This window comes from Bombina bombina, chromosome 2 (assembly GCF_027579735.1).
Source record: "Bombina bombina isolate aBomBom1 chromosome 2, aBomBom1.pri, whole genome shotgun sequence".
NCBI classification, from domain to species: Eukaryota; Metazoa; Chordata; class Amphibia; order Anura; family Bombinatoridae; genus Bombina; species Bombina bombina.
This window is the reverse complement of record NC_069500.1, coordinates 359440186-359458211: the sequence shown is the minus strand read 5'-3', so window position 1 is coordinate 359458211 and position 18026 is coordinate 359440186. Positions and strand designations below refer to the sequence as shown.

General features: G+C 39.7%; 1 protein-coding gene across 5 annotated transcripts in view; it reads left to right on the top strand.

The window, feature by feature from the left end:
* CLIP1 (CAP-Gly domain containing linker protein 1) overlaps positions 1-18026 on the top strand; it is an 868764-nt gene that overhangs the window by 209034 nt on the left and 641704 nt on the right. For all 5 annotated transcript variants that reach the window (XM_053701760.1, XM_053701761.1, XM_053701758.1 and 2 more), the window contains exon 2: positions 11361-11541. In XM_053701760.1, the coding sequence (XP_053557735.1) occupies positions 11457-11541 (85 nt within the window). In that variant the 5' untranslated portion in view covers positions 11361-11456. The remainder of the gene's footprint in view (positions 1-11360; positions 11542-18026) is intronic.

Sequence of the window (18026 nt, the reverse complement as noted above, 5' to 3'; positions counted from 1 at the left end):
ACCAGGAGGGGCAAAGTTTCCCAAACCTCAAAATGCCTATAAATACACCCCTCACCACACCCACAAATCAGTTTTACAAACTTTGCCTCCTATGGAGGTGGTGAAGTAAGTTTGTGCTAGATTCTACGTTGATATGCGCTCCGCAGCAGGTTGGAGCCCGGTTTTCCTCTCAGCGTGCAGTGAATGTCAGAGGGATGTGAAGAGAGCATTGCCTATTTGAATTCAATGATCTCCTTCTACGGGGTCTATTTCATAGGTTCTCTGTTATCGGTCGTAGAGATTCATCTCTTACCTCCCTTTTCAGATCGACGATATACTCTTATATATACCATTACCTCTACTGATTCTCATTTCAGTACTGGTTTGGCTTTCTACTACATGTAGATGAGTGTCCTGGGGTAAGTAAGTCTTATTTTCTGTGACACTTTAAGCTATGGTTGGGCACTTTTATATAAAGTTCTAAATATATGTGTTCAAACATTTATTTGCCTTGATTCAGGATGTTCAACGTTCCTTATTTCAGACAGTCAGTTTCATATTTGGGATAATGCATATGAATAAATCAATTTTTTTCTTACCTTAAAATTTGACTTTTCCCTGTGGGCTGTTAGGCTCGCGGGGGCTGAAAATGCTTCATTTTATTGCGTCATTCTTGGCGCTGACTTTTTTGGCGCAATTTTTTTTTTCTTGGTTTCCGGCGTCATACGTGCGCCGGAAGTTGCGTCATTTTTTGACGTTTTTTTGCGCCAAAAGTGTCGGCGTTCCGGATGTGGCGTCATTTTTGGCGCCAAATAATGTGGGCGTCTTTTTTTGCGCTAAAAAATTTGGGCGTCACTATTGTCTCCACATTATTTTAGTCTCTTTGTTTATTGCTTCTGGTTGCTAGAAGCTTGTTCACTGGCATTTATTCCCATTCCTGAAACTGTCATTTAAGGAATTTGATCAATTTTGATTTATATGTTGTTTTTTCTATTACATATTGCAAGATGTCCCAGATTGACCCTGAGTCAGAAGATACTTCTGGAAAACCGCTGTCTAGTGCTGGATCTACCAAAGTTAAGTGTATTTGCTGTAAACTTGTGGTATCTGTTCCTCCAGCTGTTGTTTGTAATGAATGTCATGACAAACTTGTTAATGCAGATAATATTTCCTTTAGTAATGTTACATTACCTGTTGTTGTTCCATCAACATCTAATACTCAGAGTGTTCCTGTTAACATAAGAGATTTTGTTTCTAAATCCATTAAGAAGGCTATGTCTGTTATTCCTCCTCCTAGTAAACGTAAAAAGTCTTTTAAAACTAATCATTTTTCAGATGAATTTTTAAATGAACATCATCATTCTGATAATGATTCCTCTGGTTCAGAGGATTCTGTTTCAAAGGTTGATGCTGATAAATCTTCATATTTATTCAAAATGGAATTTATTCGTTCTTTACTTAAAGAAGTCTTAATTGCATTAGAAATAGAGGATTCTGGTCCTCTTGATACTAAATCTAAACGTTTAAATAAGGTTTTTAAATCTCCTGTAGTTATTCCAGAAGTTTTTCCTGTCCCTGATGCTATTTCTGAAGTAATCTCCAGGGAATGGAATAATTTGGGTAATTCATTTACTCCTTCTAAACGTTTTAAGCAATTATATCCTGTGCCATCTGACAGATTAGAGTTTTGGGACAAAATCCCTAAGGTTGATGGGGCTATCTCTACTCTTGCTAAACGTACTACTATTCCTACGGCAGATAGTACTTCCTTTAAGGATCCTTTAGATAGGAAAATTGAATCCTTTCTAAGAAAAGCTTACTTATGTTCAGGTAATCTTCTTAGACCTGCTATATCTTTAGCGGATGTTGCTGCAGCTTCAACTTTTTGGTTGGAAGCTTTAGCGCAACAAGTAACCGATCATAATTCTCATAGCATTGTTAATCTTCTTCAACATGCTAATAACTTTATTTGTGATGCCATCTTTGATATCATTAGGGTTGATGTCAGGTATATGTCTCTAGCCATTTTAGCTAGAAGAGCTTTATGGCTTAAAACTTGGAATGCTGATATGTCTTCTAAGTCAACTTTGCTTTCACTTTCTTTCCAGGGTAATAAATTATTTGGTTCACAGTTGGATTCTATTATCTCAACTGTTACTGGAGGGAAAGGAACTTTTTTACCACAGGATAAAAAATCTAAAGGTAAATTTAGGTCTACTAATCGTTTTTGTTCCTTTCGTCACAATAAGGAACAAAAGCCTGATCCTTCACCCACAGGAGCGGTATCAGTCTGGAAACCATCTCCAGTCTGGAATAAATCCAAGCCTTTTAGAAAACCAAAGCCAGCTCCTAAGTCCACATGAAGGTGCGGCCCTCATTCCAGCCCAGCTGGTAGGGGGCAGATTACGATTTTTCAAAGAAATTTGGATCAATTCAATTCACAATCTTTGGATTCAGAACATTGTTTCAGAAGGGTACAGAATTGGCTTCAAGATAAGGCCTCCTGCAAAAAGATTTTTTCTTTCCCGTGTCCCAGTAAATCCAGCGAAGGCTCAAGCATTTCTGAAATGTGTTTCAGATCTAGAGTTGGCTGGAGTAATTATGCCAGTTCCAGTTCTGGAACAGGGACTGGGGTTTTATTCAAATCTCTTCATTGTACCAAAGAAGGAGAATTCCTTCAGACCAGTTCTGGATTTAAAAATATTGAATCGTTATGTAAGGATACCAACATTCAAAATGGTAACTATAAGGACTATCCTGCCTTTTGTTCAGCAAGGGCATTATATGTCCACAATAGATTTACAGGATGCATATCTGCATATTCCGATTCATCCAGATCACTTTCAGTTTCTGAGATTCTCTTTCCTAGACAAGCATTATCAGTTTGTGGCTCTGCCGTTTGGCCTAGCAACAGCTCCAAGGATTTTTACAAAGGTTCTCGGTGCCCTTCTGTCTGTAATCAGAGAACAGGGTATTGTGGTATTTCCTTATTTGGACGATATCTTGGTACTTGCTCAGTCTTCACATTTAGCAGAATCTCATACGAATCGACTTGTATTGTTTCTTCAAGATCATGGTTGGAGGATCAATTTACCGAAAAGTTCATTGATTCCTCAGACAAGGGTAACCTTTTTAGGTTTCCAGATAGATTCAGTGTCCATGACTCTGTCACTAACGAACAAGAGACGTCTAAAATTGATTTCAGCTTGTCGAAACCTTCAGTCTCAATCATTCCCTTCGGTACCCTTATGCATGGAAATTCTAGGTCTTATGACTGCTGCATCGGACGCGATCCCCTTTGCTCGTTTTCACATGCGACCTCTTCAGCTCTGTATGCTGAACCAGTGGTGCAGGGATTACACAAAGATATCTCAATTGATATCTTTAAAACCGATTGTACGACACTCTCTGACGTGGTGGACAGATCACCATCGTTTAGTTCAGGGGGCTTCTTTTGTTCTTCCGACCTGGACTGTGATTTCAACAGATGCAAGTCTGACAGGTTGGGGAGCTGTTTGGGGGTCTCTGACAGCACAAGGGGTTTGGGAATCTCAGGAGGTGAGATTGCCAATCAATATTTTGGAACTCCATGCAATTTTCAGAGCTCTTCAGTCATGGTCTCTTCTAAAGAGAGAATCGTTCATTTGTTTTCAGACAGACAATGTCACAACTGTGGCATATATCAATCATCAAGGAGGGACTCACAGCCCTCTGGCTATGAAAGAAGTATCTCGAATACTGGTATGGGCGGAATCCAGCTCCTGTCTAATTTCTGCGGTTCATATCCCAGGTATAGACAATTGGGAAGCGGATTATCTCAGTCGCCAAACGTTACATCCGGGCGAATGGTCTCTTCACCCAGAGGTATTTCTTCAGATTGTTCAAATGTGGGGGCTTCCAGAAATAGATCTGATGGCTTCTCATCTAAACAAGAAACTTCCCAGGTATCTGTCCAGATCCAGGGATCCTCAGGCGGAAGCAGTGGATGCATTGTCACTTCCTTGGAAGTATCATCCTGCCTATATATTTCCGCCTCTAGTTCTTCTTCCAAGAGTAATCTCCAAGATTCTGAAGGAATGCTCGTTTGTTCTGCTGGTGGCTCCAGCATGACCTCACAGGTTTTGGTATGCGGGTCTTGTCCGGATGGCCTCTTGTCAACCGTGGACTCTTCCGTTAAGACCAGACCTTCTGTCACAAGGTCCTTTTTTCCATCAGGATCTCAAATCCTTAAATTTGAAGGTATGGAGATTGAACGCTTGATTCTTAGTCAAAGAGGTTTCTCTGACTCTGTGATTAATACTATGTTACAGGCTCGTAAATCTGTATCTAGGAAGATATATTATCGAGTCTGGAAGACTTACATTTCTTGGTGTCTTTCTCATCATTTTTCCTGGCATTCTTTTAGAATTCCGAGAATTTTACAGTTTCTTCAGGATGGTTTGGATAAAGGTTTGTCTGCAAGTTCCTTGAAAGGACAAATCTCTGCTCTTTCTGTTCTTTTTCACAGAAAGATTGCTGATCTTCCTGATATTCATTGTTTTGTACAAGCTTTGGTTCGTATAAAACCTGTTATTAAGTCAATTTCTCCTCCTTGGAGTTTGAATTTGGTTCTGGGGGCTCTTCAAGCTCCTCTGTTTGAACCTATGCATTCACTGGACATTAAATTACTTTCTTGGAAAGTTTTGTTTCTTTTGGCCATCTCTTCTGCTAGAAGAGTTTCTGAATTATCTGCTCTTTCTTGTGAGTCTCCTTTTCTGATTTTTCATCAGGATAAGGCGGTGTTGCGAACTTCTTTTAAATTTTTTCCTAAGGTTGTGAATTCTAGCAACATTAGTAGAGAAATTGTGGTTCCTTCATTGTGTCCTAATCCTAAGAATTCTAAGGAGAGATCTTTGCATTCTTTGGATGTAGTTAGAGCTTTGAAATATTATGTTGAAGCTAATAAGAATTTCCGAAAGACTTCTAGTCTATTTGTTATCTTTTCCGGTTCTAGGAAAGGTCAGAAGGCCTCTGCCATTTCTTTGGCATCTTGGTTGAAATCTTTAATTCATCATGCTTATGTCGAGTCGGGTAAAACTCCGCCTCAAAGGATTACAGCTCATTCTACTAGGTCAGTTTCTACTTCCTGGGCGTTTAGGAATGAAGCTTCGGTTGATTAGATTTGCAAAGCAGCAACTTGGTCTTCTTTGCATACTTTTACTAAATTCTACCATTTTGATGTGTTTTCTTCTTCTGAAGCAGTTTTTGGTAGAAAAGTACTTCAGGCAGCTGTTTCAGTTTGATTCTTCTGCTTATAATTTCAGTTTTTTTCATTATAAGATTTAAACTTTATTTTGGGTGTGGATTATTTTCAGCGGAATTGGCTGTCTTTATTTTATCCCTCCCTCTCTAGTGACTCTTGCGTGGAAGATCCACATCTTGGGTAGTCATTATCCCATACGTCACTAGCTCATGGACTCTTGCTAATTACATGAAAGAAAACATAATTTATGTAAGAACTTACCTGATAAATTCATTTCTTTCATATTAGCAAGAGTCCATGAGGCCCACCCTTTTTTTGTGGTGGTTATGATTTTTTTGTATAAAGCACAATTATTCCAATTCCTTATTTTTTTATGCTTTCGCACTTTGTCTTATCACCCCACTTCTTGGCTATGCGTTAAACTGATTTGTGGGTGTGGTGAGGGGTGTATTTATAGGCATTTTGAGGTTTGGGAAACTTTGCCCCTCCTGGTAGGAATGTATATTCCATACGTCACTAGCTCATGGACTCTTGCTAATATGAAAGAAATGAATTTATCAGGTAAGTTCTTACATAAATTATGTTATTTGTAAAATATCTATTCTTTAGTATTGGAACACTTTTATTCTCAATGTGCTAATATTTATGAATATTAGGAGCCCTGAATGAATTATAGTCACATGTCTATATATATTGGCAAAAGATTACGATATATTACTCCTTAAATACAATTTATATGCTAGTGGTACCTTTTAGGCTATAACTACTAGTTCAAATTATCAATTTTCCCCCCTAATGTAAGTCTTTAAGCTAGGGGTGTGGCCTACAATCAGGATGTTGCACAAAACACCATCAAAATACCAGTATACGCTAAGTACCTTGAATGGTCCGTGTTGGGGTCTGGCGGAAGCGCTGTTTTTGTTTAATGGAGTAGTTTGGGCACACACTGAGCTTCCTGGAGATTCCGCTGGCTGCCGCCCACAGCCAAAGCTCCTACAGGGATGATCTGCATGACCCCACACTAAAAACTGCACTCAGAAGCAGCGGTTTAACCAGGAGAGCAAGAGAAGGATCGAGGAGCACACTCAAATAAAACTTGATTTTTATTTTCTCATGTTAAAAGAAAATGAGAAACTAAAAGTCAAGTTTTATTTGAGTGTGCTCCTTGAGCTTTAGCTTTATTTGGTACACATATCCAGGAGTTGATCAATACTACTTTGTAGATTTTTTGGGGCTTATCAGAGGTAGACAGGATTTTTGGCGATACCGTCTCCAATGCTTGGAGGATCCAGTTACACACTACCTAGGGTGACGTCACTGATGAGCCCTAACATGTTTCGCCAATTTTGGCTTTTTTTAAAGGGTACGGGCCGGCGTCTTGCATGGGTATTTATTGGCTTCCTTAGCTGCACCTTACATAACGTCACTGGCCAATAGATTTACATTATCATTTTGTCCAATCTGTAATCTATTTTCTTTTTGCAACTTAACATTTTCGAGCTGTGATTGGTTATAATTAGTTCACTGTTAGTGAGTCCCACATCTCATCGATGTAAATGGATTTATGTATATCATTGCAACTGCAGTATGTTGGTACTTTTAATAAATGAATATTTATATGTAGATCGATACGTATGATGTTATATCTGTTTTCATTGAAAACTACAATGAATTGTGTTCGTCATTGCATTAACTCTGCCATGAGTTCATACTTACATATTATATACCTGTTCAATCTTTTTATGTATGGAGAATAATAATGACTTAACAGATGCTCATTACTGAAATATGAAATTATATTAGGGACATTGAGTGATGTGAGTAGATTATGTGATTGTTATTATAGGAAATAGTGGATATAGTGGATGTTAATGTGCATTGTGATAACTTGAAATAATTCAATATAACTGAGACACTATAGTTAAGGTGCTCAGTAAAAGCAAAAATATATATATTCACTTCCCAGGAAGGTTTTTGCATATATTTGACCAGTCGCTATACTGTACACGTGGTATTTTCTGTAGGCTGTTGTTCTTATAATAAATGCACATTTTGCTTTTGACTATCGATGTATCTTCCTTTCCTATGTGGCAATCATTTTATTTTTGGGGTTTTCTATATAATTAGTGATGGCTAGGATAGTCTGATTGGTTCCTTGCTGGGATCAATATATATATATATATATATATATATATATATATATATATATATATATATATATATATATATATATATATATAAAACCAGCAGATAGGGAATCAAGCACTCTTTTAAAAATTTCTCTACAGTGTATAGCTTAATAAAATATATGAAATAAATCTCTGACCAGTACAATCACAGTGAACAATAAATGTTTTATTGATAATACAGAAAGAAATTATCCTAACTGTCCAAAGCGTAGCAATAGGCTACATGAAAACAGGCCTCAGGTATATATTAACATCACAAAGTGTAATATGTTGAACAAACAACTCGGTACATGTGGCCAGTTAGAACCCTGAAGATGTGCACATCATAATCACAATGTTGGCAAGAATACAATCCAAAGTTACCTAGTACATTACTACACCCAGGCTGTACACGGTACCCAAGTCTGTACAAGGGATAGTTACCGGACAGGAAAATTATAGGGATCTAAGTAATGGTAGGTGCTTTGAAAAGATTTCAGGAACAACAATAACGGCAGTATGTCAGCAGTTACATAGAATAGCATACAAATATGAAGAAGAGCTATTGCAGTGGTTTTTGGCAATGAGATAGATAGTGGATCATATCAAATAAATCTTCCATATTAAAATGCCTAAACACAGCAGTTACATAGAAATGCCTGCACATATATATAGAAAATCCTTGCAGAAGATATATTGCTGAAAAAACAAACAAATCACACCAGGATGACTTTCCACATAAAGCGGTATTGTTTTCAGCACCAAACTTGGCATAAGTCCATAGGCATTCAAGATGGGATAAGTGCTGTCAAAGCTGCATGCATGTTAGTGAAGCATAGTGAATGTTAGAGCTGCAGGTATTGTATAGGAAGCGGCAAACCAGCCGAATAAGCAGCAGAGTCAGTCCAGGCTAACCCCCCACATTCCGTATATAAACAGCTGTATTTCTTTACTGAGCAATGTTCATGCACTTATCTGAATTAAATGATGTCCACAGTGGAGGTCCGCTGTGGACATAATTTAATTCAGCTCTAACATTCACTATGCTTCACTAACATGCATGCAGCTTTGACAGCACTTATCCCATCTTGAATGCCTATGGATCTAGTCCTAAAGCCTGTGTACACTGGCCATTTTTTGCAGTACAGTGGTCCCACCCCTTGCTCTCTCTCTATCCCCCCTCTCTTTTGCTCTCTCTATCCCCCCTCTCTTTTGCTCTCTCTATCCCCCCTCTCTTTTGCTCTCTCTCTCCCCCTCTCTTTTGCTCTCTCTCCCCCCCTCTCTTTTGCTCTCTCTCCCCCCCTCTCTTTTGCTCTCTCTCCCCCCCTCTCTTTTGCTCTCTCTCCCCCCCTCTCTTTTGCTCTCTCTCCCCCCCTCTCTTTTGCTCTCTCTCCCCCCTCTCTTTTGCTCTCTCTCTCCCCCCTCTCTTTTGCTCTCTCTCTCCCCCCTCTCTTTTGCTCTCTCTCTCCCCCTCTCTTTTGCTCTCTCTCCCCCCTCTCTTTTGCTCTCTCTCTCCCCCCTCTCTTTTGCTCTCTCTCTCCCCCCTCTCTTTTGCTCTCTCTCTCCCCCCTCTCTTTTGCTCTCTCTCTCCCCCCTCTCTTTTGCTCTCTCTCTCCCCCCTCTCTTTTGCTCTCTCTCTCCTCTTTTTTGCTCTCTCTCTCCCCCTCTCTTTTGCTCTCTCTCTCCCCCCTCTCTTTTGCTCTCTCTATCCCCCCTCTCTTTTGCTCTCTCTATCCCCCCTCTCTTTTGCTCTCTCTATCCCCCCTCTCTTTTGCTCTCTCTCTCCCCCTCTCTTTTGCTCTCTCTCTCCCCCTCTCTTTTGCTCTCTCTCTCCCCCCTCTCTTTTGCTCTCTCTCTCCCCCCTCTCTTTTGCTCTCTCTCTCCCCCCTCTCTTTTGCTCTCTCTCTCCCCCCTCTCTTTTGCTCTCTCTCCCCCCTCTCTTTTGCTCTCTCTCTCCCCCCTCTCTTTTGCTCTCTCTCTCCCCCCTCTCTTTTGCTCTCTCTCTCCCCCCTCTCTTTTGCTCCCTCTCTCCCCCCTCTCTTTTGCTCTCTCTCTCCCCCCTCTCTTTTGCTCTCTCCCCCCTCTCTTTTGCTCTCTCCCCCCTCTCTTTTGCTCTCTCTCTCCCCCCTCTCTTTTGCTCTCTCTCTCCCCCCTCTCTTTTGCTCTCTCTCTCCCCCCTCTCTTTTGCTCTCTCTCTCCCCCCTCTCTCTTGCTCTCTCTCTCCCCCCTCTCTTTTGCTCTCTCTCTCCCCCCTCTTTTGCTCTCTCTCTCCCCCATCTCTTTTGCGCTCTCTCCCCCCCCTCTCTTTTGCGCTCTCTCCCCTCCTCTCTTTTGCGCTCTCTCCCCTCCTCTCTTTTGCGCTCTCTCCCCTCCTCTCTTTTGCGCTCTCTCTCCCCTCCTCTCTTTTGCGCTCTCTCCCCTCCTCTCTTTTGCGCTCTCTCCCCTCCTCTCTTTTGCGCTCTCTCCCCTCCTCTCTTTTGCGCTCTCTCTCCCCTCCTCTCTTTTGCGCTCTCTCTCCCCTCCTCTCTTTTGCGCTCTCTCTCCCCTCCTCTCTTTTGCGCTCTCTCCCCTCCTCTCTTTTGCGCTCTCTCCCCTCCTCTCTTTTGCTCTCTCTCTCCCCCCTCTCTTTTGCTCTCTCTCTCCCCCCTCTCTTTTGCTCTCTCTCTCCCCCCTCTCTTTTGCTCTCTCTCTCCCCCCTCTCTTTTGCTCTCTCTCTCCCCCCTCTCTTTTGCTCTCTCTATCCCCCCTCTCTTTTGCTCTCTCTCTCCCCCCTCTCTTTTGCTCTCTCTCTCCCCCCTCTCTTTTGCTCTCTCTCTCCCCCCTCTCTTTTGCTCTCTCTCTCCCCCCTCTCTTTTGCTCTCTCTCTCCCCCCTCTTTTGCTCTCTCTCTCTCCCCCCTCTTTTGCTCTCTCTCTCCCCCCTCTTTTGCTCTCTCTCTCTCCCCTCTCTTTTGCTCTCTCTCTCTCCCCTCTCTTTTGCTCTCTCTCTCTCCCCTCTCTTTTCCTCTCTCTCTCCCCCCTCTCTTTTGCTCTCTCTCTCCCCCCTCTCTTTTGCTCTCTCTCTCCCCCTCTCTCTTGCTCTCTCTTTGCCCCCTCTCTCTTGCTCTCTCTCCCCCTCTCTTTTGCTCTCTCTCTCCCCCCTCTCTTTCCCCCCTCTCTTTTGCTCTCTCTCTCCCCCCTCTCTTTTGCTCTCTCTCTTCCCCCCTCTCTTTTGTTCTCTCTCTCTCCCTCTCTTTATCCCCCCCTCTTCTGCTCTCTATCCCCCCTTGTCTTTAGAGCTCTCTGTCGCTCCGGCATCTGGCCCTGCCCGGGCCCCGCCCACATCACACCAGCCCGGGCCCGCCCACATCACACCAGCCCGGCCACGCCCACTCCACCACACGCCAGGTCAGTTGGAAGGTCAGGTGTTTGTTGTCGCGCAGTCTCTACTGCACATGACAGCTTCGGACAAACACACTTGGCCTTTTATTATATAGGATGTGTGTGTGCGTTAGAGTTTTGAACAAAAGAATTGTAAACATACAAATACAAAAATAAAATACAATTCCATACAATAAGCACATGCCAAGAAATACTCTATTTATTGAAAAATACTAGTATCTTTTAAGAGAAAGATTCAAGGTACCTTGTGTACCAAGTCTATTTGCTTCCAGTACCTAGGAATTAACTGCTTAGCACTAATGATTAACAATGGGAGAAACTTATAGCAAAGTTTTAATTATACTTTGGGGATAATAATAATAATAATGTCAAATAAGAAAATTAGTGGGTCTAGAGGCAAGTTGCGATCTGAGTTTTCCAGATATAATCTAATCTTCTCCCAAAAAATTATTTTATATATATTTATACAGTATATATAGTAAAATATCTGTTAAGTAAAAAATAAATATATCTTACATTTCATGCAAAAAATTACTTTGAGACTAAAAATGAGAAATGTAAAGTCTGTTTTTTTTTTTTTTTTTTCTTTCAGGTTTAGCTTCAGAAATCTTTATCAAAACAAGCTGCAGTATCAATGGTTGAAAAAAGATAACAGGACGATTGTGGTGAATTGTAACTGCTGAGCAGAATGAGTTCACTAAAACCAAGTGGGCTTAAGGCGCCTTCCAAAATAGCAAAGCCTGGTTCTGTAACCACTAAATCGTCTGCTGCTGGTAAGATTTCTATTTTATTTCTAAATTATATCAACCATAGAGCTTTTTCTTAATGATGATTTATTAATAATAATTTGCTTTCTAAATATTGTGCTGTTTTGAAATAAGCTGGTAAAAATGTTTACCTATTTAATCAGCAAGTAATGTGTTATTAATAAACTCCTTAATCAATCAAAGCCCAGCTTTGCTGTCATTTATTTACTTTAGATTGGTGTTACTTGCATTGCATTGATGGCAGTGTTTTCCCCAGGACCTTTTTAATGGGCACACCCGGCTGATTTTACTGACCATCCGGCTAAAATTTAGGTCAATATTAAGCTACATTTAGCTGATATTAAATGTTTTTAATATTTATTGCACATATTATAATTTAACTAATTGTATGTTTAATTATGCATTGAATTTAAGCTCTTGATAGTTTAAAGGGACACTAAACCCAGATTTCTTTCATGTGGCAAGAGTCAATGAGTAGTAAAAATAAAGTGTGTAGATGGCGCTATAAGCTATGGGAAAAAACTAGATTCCACAATACGATATACTATAAAATATACTTAAAAATACACTTGAGACAATCAATAAATATATAGAATAATAAACAATTTATTCAGATGCTAAAAATTATAATAACACCCACAGATAAAAGGAACACTTTAAAAATCTATACAATTCAATCACAACTCATTCAGGATACACATTCATTCAAAGGCTGGTATAAACAATTCATGAATCAATATCTAGACCCTAATGGTAAAAAGATAAATATGATGTATAGAAAATAGGTTAAAAATGTCTTTTTCAGGTCTCCAGACAGAGTTTAGAGTTTAAAAATATACATGGTGTTTCGTCACACAAATCTCTTTTTGTAAAAAGATTTTTAATTTGCACACAGAGATGGTGTCTTTATACTTTTTTTCTCCAAACAATCCTTTCTTAGAGGTTATATTGCCACAATCAGTTATTTCCTTAAAGAGATTATATTGCCACTGTCAGTTATTTCCTTAGAAAAGATTTTATCCACGATCAATTAATTGTTGAAATTTTTGTTGCAATGTTGGTTTGCAATTTTGTTTCTATTTGATAAAAATCAGGCACAAGGTGCAGCAGAAGGTATTGCGATAATGGATGATAAATACTTAGATGTATGTGCACTTTTACAGCTAAAAACTTCTGTTGACAAAGTTGTAGTCTTACCGCCTCAGTTTAGCACTTGTCTCCAGGTACAGAGCTCTCACCTGCGGTTCAGTCCGATATTTCGGTATGCAGCTTGTAGTTTCCCCGGGAGTTCTCGCGCTGCTAGCAAAGCGCCTGACGTCACCGGATCCGATCTGCTTGTAAACTCCTGTATGGTGAGTGGAATACTTGCGCAAGTATTATAGATAGTGTCGGTCTCTTCTCGAATACCCTTTGCTCACTCTCTGTACTTAGGTACGCAGAGTGGAGACTGGTCCGGGCTCAAGTTTTTTTCAGTTTCTCCAAATCAAATCACAGTATTTCTACGCGTTTCACCCCTTACAGACGGGGCTTTATCAAGATACTGGGTACTGCTCACCTGTGCCTTAAATACACCTGTAACTTCCGGTGGGTTATTGAGATTAACTGCTTCCTCTCTCATTGTTCCTCTTTGGGTGGCAACCTCATGTGTCATTTTACCTCCATGATTTCTGTGTGTAAAAATTTATTTCTACTCTCGATACTCTTCAATAGAAAAAAGGGCTTCTAGAATATAGGGTCTTGGAACTTCCTTAATATATCACACACTAATTACACATTCTATGTTACACTTGTATAAATATAAATCTAACCTTATATTGACATCTTAAAAACTCAAAAAAGTTTATTTATCTTTAAAAACATACAAAAATAAATTCAATATATTAATTTACTACAATGATCAGTGGGTAATATAGAGCATAACCATAATTTATAAAAAATAATTTAAATTAATTTAATTTCAAAAATTATTAAATTTCATTATAAAAATTTAATTATAAAAATTATTTAAATTATTTAAAAAACTTTCAAAGATCTATCCAAAAATTAAAACAAATATTATTTCTTCAAAGGACAGAATGGATGATAACAAGATCATTTTAAAAGGGATTGGTTATAAAAAAGGGGATTAGTTATAAAAAAGCAGGTGAGAGCTCTGTACCTGGAGACAAGTGCTACACTGAGGCGGTAAGACTACAGAAGTTTTTAGCTGTAAAAGTGCACATACATCTAAGTATTTATCATCCATTATCGCAATACCTTCTGCTGCACCTTGTGCCTGATTTTTATCCATTAGAAACAAATAACTGACAGTGGCAATATAATCTCTTTAAGGAAATAACTGATTGTGGCAATATAACCTCTAAGAAAGGATTGTTTGGAGAAAAAAAGTATAAAGACACCATTTCTGTGTGTAAATTAAAAATCTTTTTACAAAAAGAGATTTGTGTGACGAAACACCATATATATTTTTAAACTCTAAACTCTATCTGGAGACCTGAAAAATACATTTTTAACCTATTTTCTATACATCATATTTATCTTTTTACCATTAGGGTCTAGATATTGTTTATACCAGCCTTTGAATGAATGTGTATCCTGAATGAGTTGTGATTGAATTGTATAGATTTTTAAAGTGTTCCTTTTATCTGTGGATGTTATTATTATAATTTTTAGCATCTGAATAAATTGTTTATTATTCTATATATTTATTGATTGTCTCAAGTGTATTTTTAAGTATATTTTATAGTATATCGTATTGTGGAATCTAGTTTTTTCCCATAGCTTATAGCGCCATCTACACACTTTATTTTTACTATTTGTTTGATTTTACTGTCTGGGAAGGAGACAGTTACTCGTAGATTGGCCAGGTGGGTTAAGCCTTAGCGCTTCACACACTCATTTACCTTTGAAGAGTCAATGAGCTAATGACGTATGGGATATACATTCCTACCAGGAGGGGGCAAAGTTTCCCAAACCTCAAAATGCCTATAAATACACCTCCCACCACACCCACAACTCCGTTTTTACAAACTTTGCCTCCTATGGTGGTGGTGAAGTAAGTTGTGCTCTATTTCTTCTGTGATGTGCGCTTCTAAGCATTCTGAAGCCCAATTCCTCGGAGTACAGTGTTTGTCAGAGGGATGTGAAGGGAGTATTGCCTGATGATTTAGTGGTTTCAGTCATGGGAAATCCTTTCAAAGACTCTCGGTAATCGGTCGCAGGGATTCATCTCCTGCCTCCCTTTTCAGATCGACGTTATACTTCTATACCATTACCTCTGCTGATATTTTTTTTTTTTCATTACTGGTTTGGTTCTCTGCTATATGTGGATGGGTGTCTTCCGCTAAGTATGTATCATTTTTTAAGACACTCTCAGCTATGTTTGGCACTTTATGTTATAAAGTATAAATATATGTATTTACTTATATTTGCCAAGAGTCAGGTCTATGTATATTTCCCTTTTCTGCAGTCTATCAGTTTCAGTATGGAATTTTATATTTGGGAAGATTATTTCTCTTGTTAAGTGTATCCAGTCCACGGATCATCCATTACTTATGGGATATTAACTCCTCCCCAACAGGAAGTGCAAGAGGATTCACCCAGCAGAGCTGCTATATAGCTCCTCCCCTAACTGCCATTACCAGTCATTCTCTTGCACCCAACGAATAGATAGGATGTGTGAGAGGACTGTGGTGATTATACTTAGTTTCATACCTTCAATCAAAAGTTTGTTATTTTATAATAGCACCGGAGTGTGTTATTCCTTCTCTGGTAGAATTTGAAGAAGAATCTACCTGAGTTTTTCTATGATTTTAGCCGGAGTAGTTAAGATCATATTGCTGTTTCTCGGCCATCTGAGGAGAGGTAAACTTCAGATCAGGGGACAGCGGGCAGATTAATCTGCAAAGAGGTATGTAGCAGCTTATTATTTTCTGACAATGGAATTGATGAGAAAATTCTGCCATACCGATATAATGTAAACTCAGCCTTAAATGCAGTAGCAGCAACTGGTATCAGGCTGTCATGTATGTATATTTTACACTTCAGTATTCTGGGGAATGGCACTTCACTGGAATTATACTGTATGCATAAAACTTTAGCCTAATTTGCAGGGACTAGCAACAGGCTTTTTAATAACACTCAATTTATTAATGTTAAACGTTTTTTGCTGGCATGTAAAATCGTTTAATTTTCTGAGGTACTGGGTGAAAAAATGTTTTGGGCACTATTTTTTTCCACTTGGCAGTCGTTTTATTTAATTTATGACAGTTTACTGATCTCTCTCACTGTTATGTGTGAGGGGGAGGGGCCTTTTTTTGGTGCTTTTGCTACGCATCAAAAAATTCAGTCAGAAGTTTATTGTCTTCCCTGCATGATCCGGTTCATCTCTACAGAACTCAGGGGTCTTCAAAACTTGTTTTGAGGGAGGTAATCACTCACAGCAGAGCTGTGAGATTGTAGTTGACTGTGATAAAAAAACGTTTATTTCTGTATTTTTTTTTTTTTTTTTTCTGCTATCAGGGTTAGTTATCCTTTGCTAATGGGAGAAATCCTTTGCTAAAATTGTGTTTTTTACAAAGATTTGATGCTATAACTTTTCAGTTTATTAATTTTCAACTGTCATAACTTTTTCTGTGCTTCTTATAGGCACAGTACGTTTTCATATTATAGTAAATTACTTGAAAAGTATTTCCAATTTGCTAGTTTATTTGCTAGTGTGTTAAACATGTCTGATTCAGAGGAAGATATCTGTGCTATATGTGCTAAAGCCAAAGTGGAGCCCAATAGAAATTTATGTACTAACTGTATTGATGCTACTTTAAATAAAAGTCAATCTGTACAAATTGAACATATTTCACCAAACAACGAGGGGAGAGTTATGCCGACTAACTCGCCTCACGTGTCAGTACCTGCATCTCCTGCTCGGGAGGTGCGTGATATTGTAGCGCCGAGTACATCTGGGCGGCCATTACAAATCATATTACAGGATATGGCTACTGTTATGACTGAAGTTTTGGCTAAATTACCAGAACTAAGAGGTAAGCGTGATCACTCTGGGGTGAGAACAGAGTGCGCTGATAATATTAGGGCCATGTCAGACACTGCGTCACAATTTGCAGAACATGAGGACGGAGAGCTTCATTCTGCGGGTGACGGTTCTGATCCAAACAAACTGGATTCAGATATTTCAAATTTTAAATTTAAGCTGGAAAACCTCTGTGTATTACTAGGGGAGGTGTTAGCGGCTCTGAATGATTGTAACACAGTTGCAATACCAGAGAAAATGTGTAGGTTGGATAAATATTTTGCGGTACCGGCGAGTACTGACGTTTTTCCTATACCTAAGAGACTTACTGAAATTGTTACTAAGGAGTGGGATAGACCCGGTGTGCCGTTCTCACCCCCTCCGATATTTAGAAAGATGTTTCCAATAGACGCCACCACACGGGACTTATGGCAAACGGTCCCTAAGGTGGAGGGAGCAGTTTCTACTTTAGCTAAGCGTACCACTATCCCGGTGGAGGATAGCTGTGCCTTTTCAGATCCAATGGATAAAAAGTTAGAGGGTTACCTTAAGAAAATGTTTGTTCAACAAGGTTTTATATTGCAACCTCTTGCATGCATTGCGCCTGTCACGGCTGCAGCAGCATTTTGGTTTGAGTCTCTGGAAGAGACAATTGAATCAGCTCCATTAGATGAGATTACACACAAGCTTAAAGCCCTTAAGTTAGCTAACTCATTTATTTCAGATGCCGTAGTACATTTAACTAAACTTACGGCTAAGAATTCCGGATTCGCCATTCAGGCACGCAGAGCACTGTGGCTAAAATCCTGGTCAGCTGACGTTACTTCTAAATCTAAATTGCTTAATATACCTTTCAAAGGGCAGACCTTATTCGGGCCCGGGTTGAAAGAAATTATCGCTGACATTACAGGAGGTAAAGGCCATGCCCTGCCTCAAGACAGAGCCAAACCTAAGGCTAGACAGTCTAATTTTCGTTCCTTTCGTAATTTCAAAGCAGGAGCAGCATCAACTTCCTCTGCACCAAAACAGGAAGGAGCTGTTGCTCGCTACAGACAAGGCTGGAGACCTAACCAGTCCTGGAACAAGGGCAAGCAGGCCAGGAAACCTGCTGCTGCCCCTAAGACAGCATGAATCGAGGGCCCCCGATCCGGGAACGGATCTAGTGGGGGGCAGACTTTCTCTCTTCGCCCAGGCTTGGGCAAGAGATGTCCAGGATCCCTGGGCATTAGAGATCATATCTCAGGGATACCTTCTAGACTTCAAATTCTCTCCCCCAAGAGGGAGATTTCATCTGTCAAGGTTGTCAACAAACCAAATAAAGAAAGAGGCGTTTCTACGCTGCGTACAAGATCTTTTATTAATGGGAGTGATCCATCCGGTTCCGCGGTCGGAACAAGGACAAGGGTTTTACTCAAATCTGTTTGTGGTTCCCAAAAAAGAGGGAACTTTCAGGCCAATCTTGGAT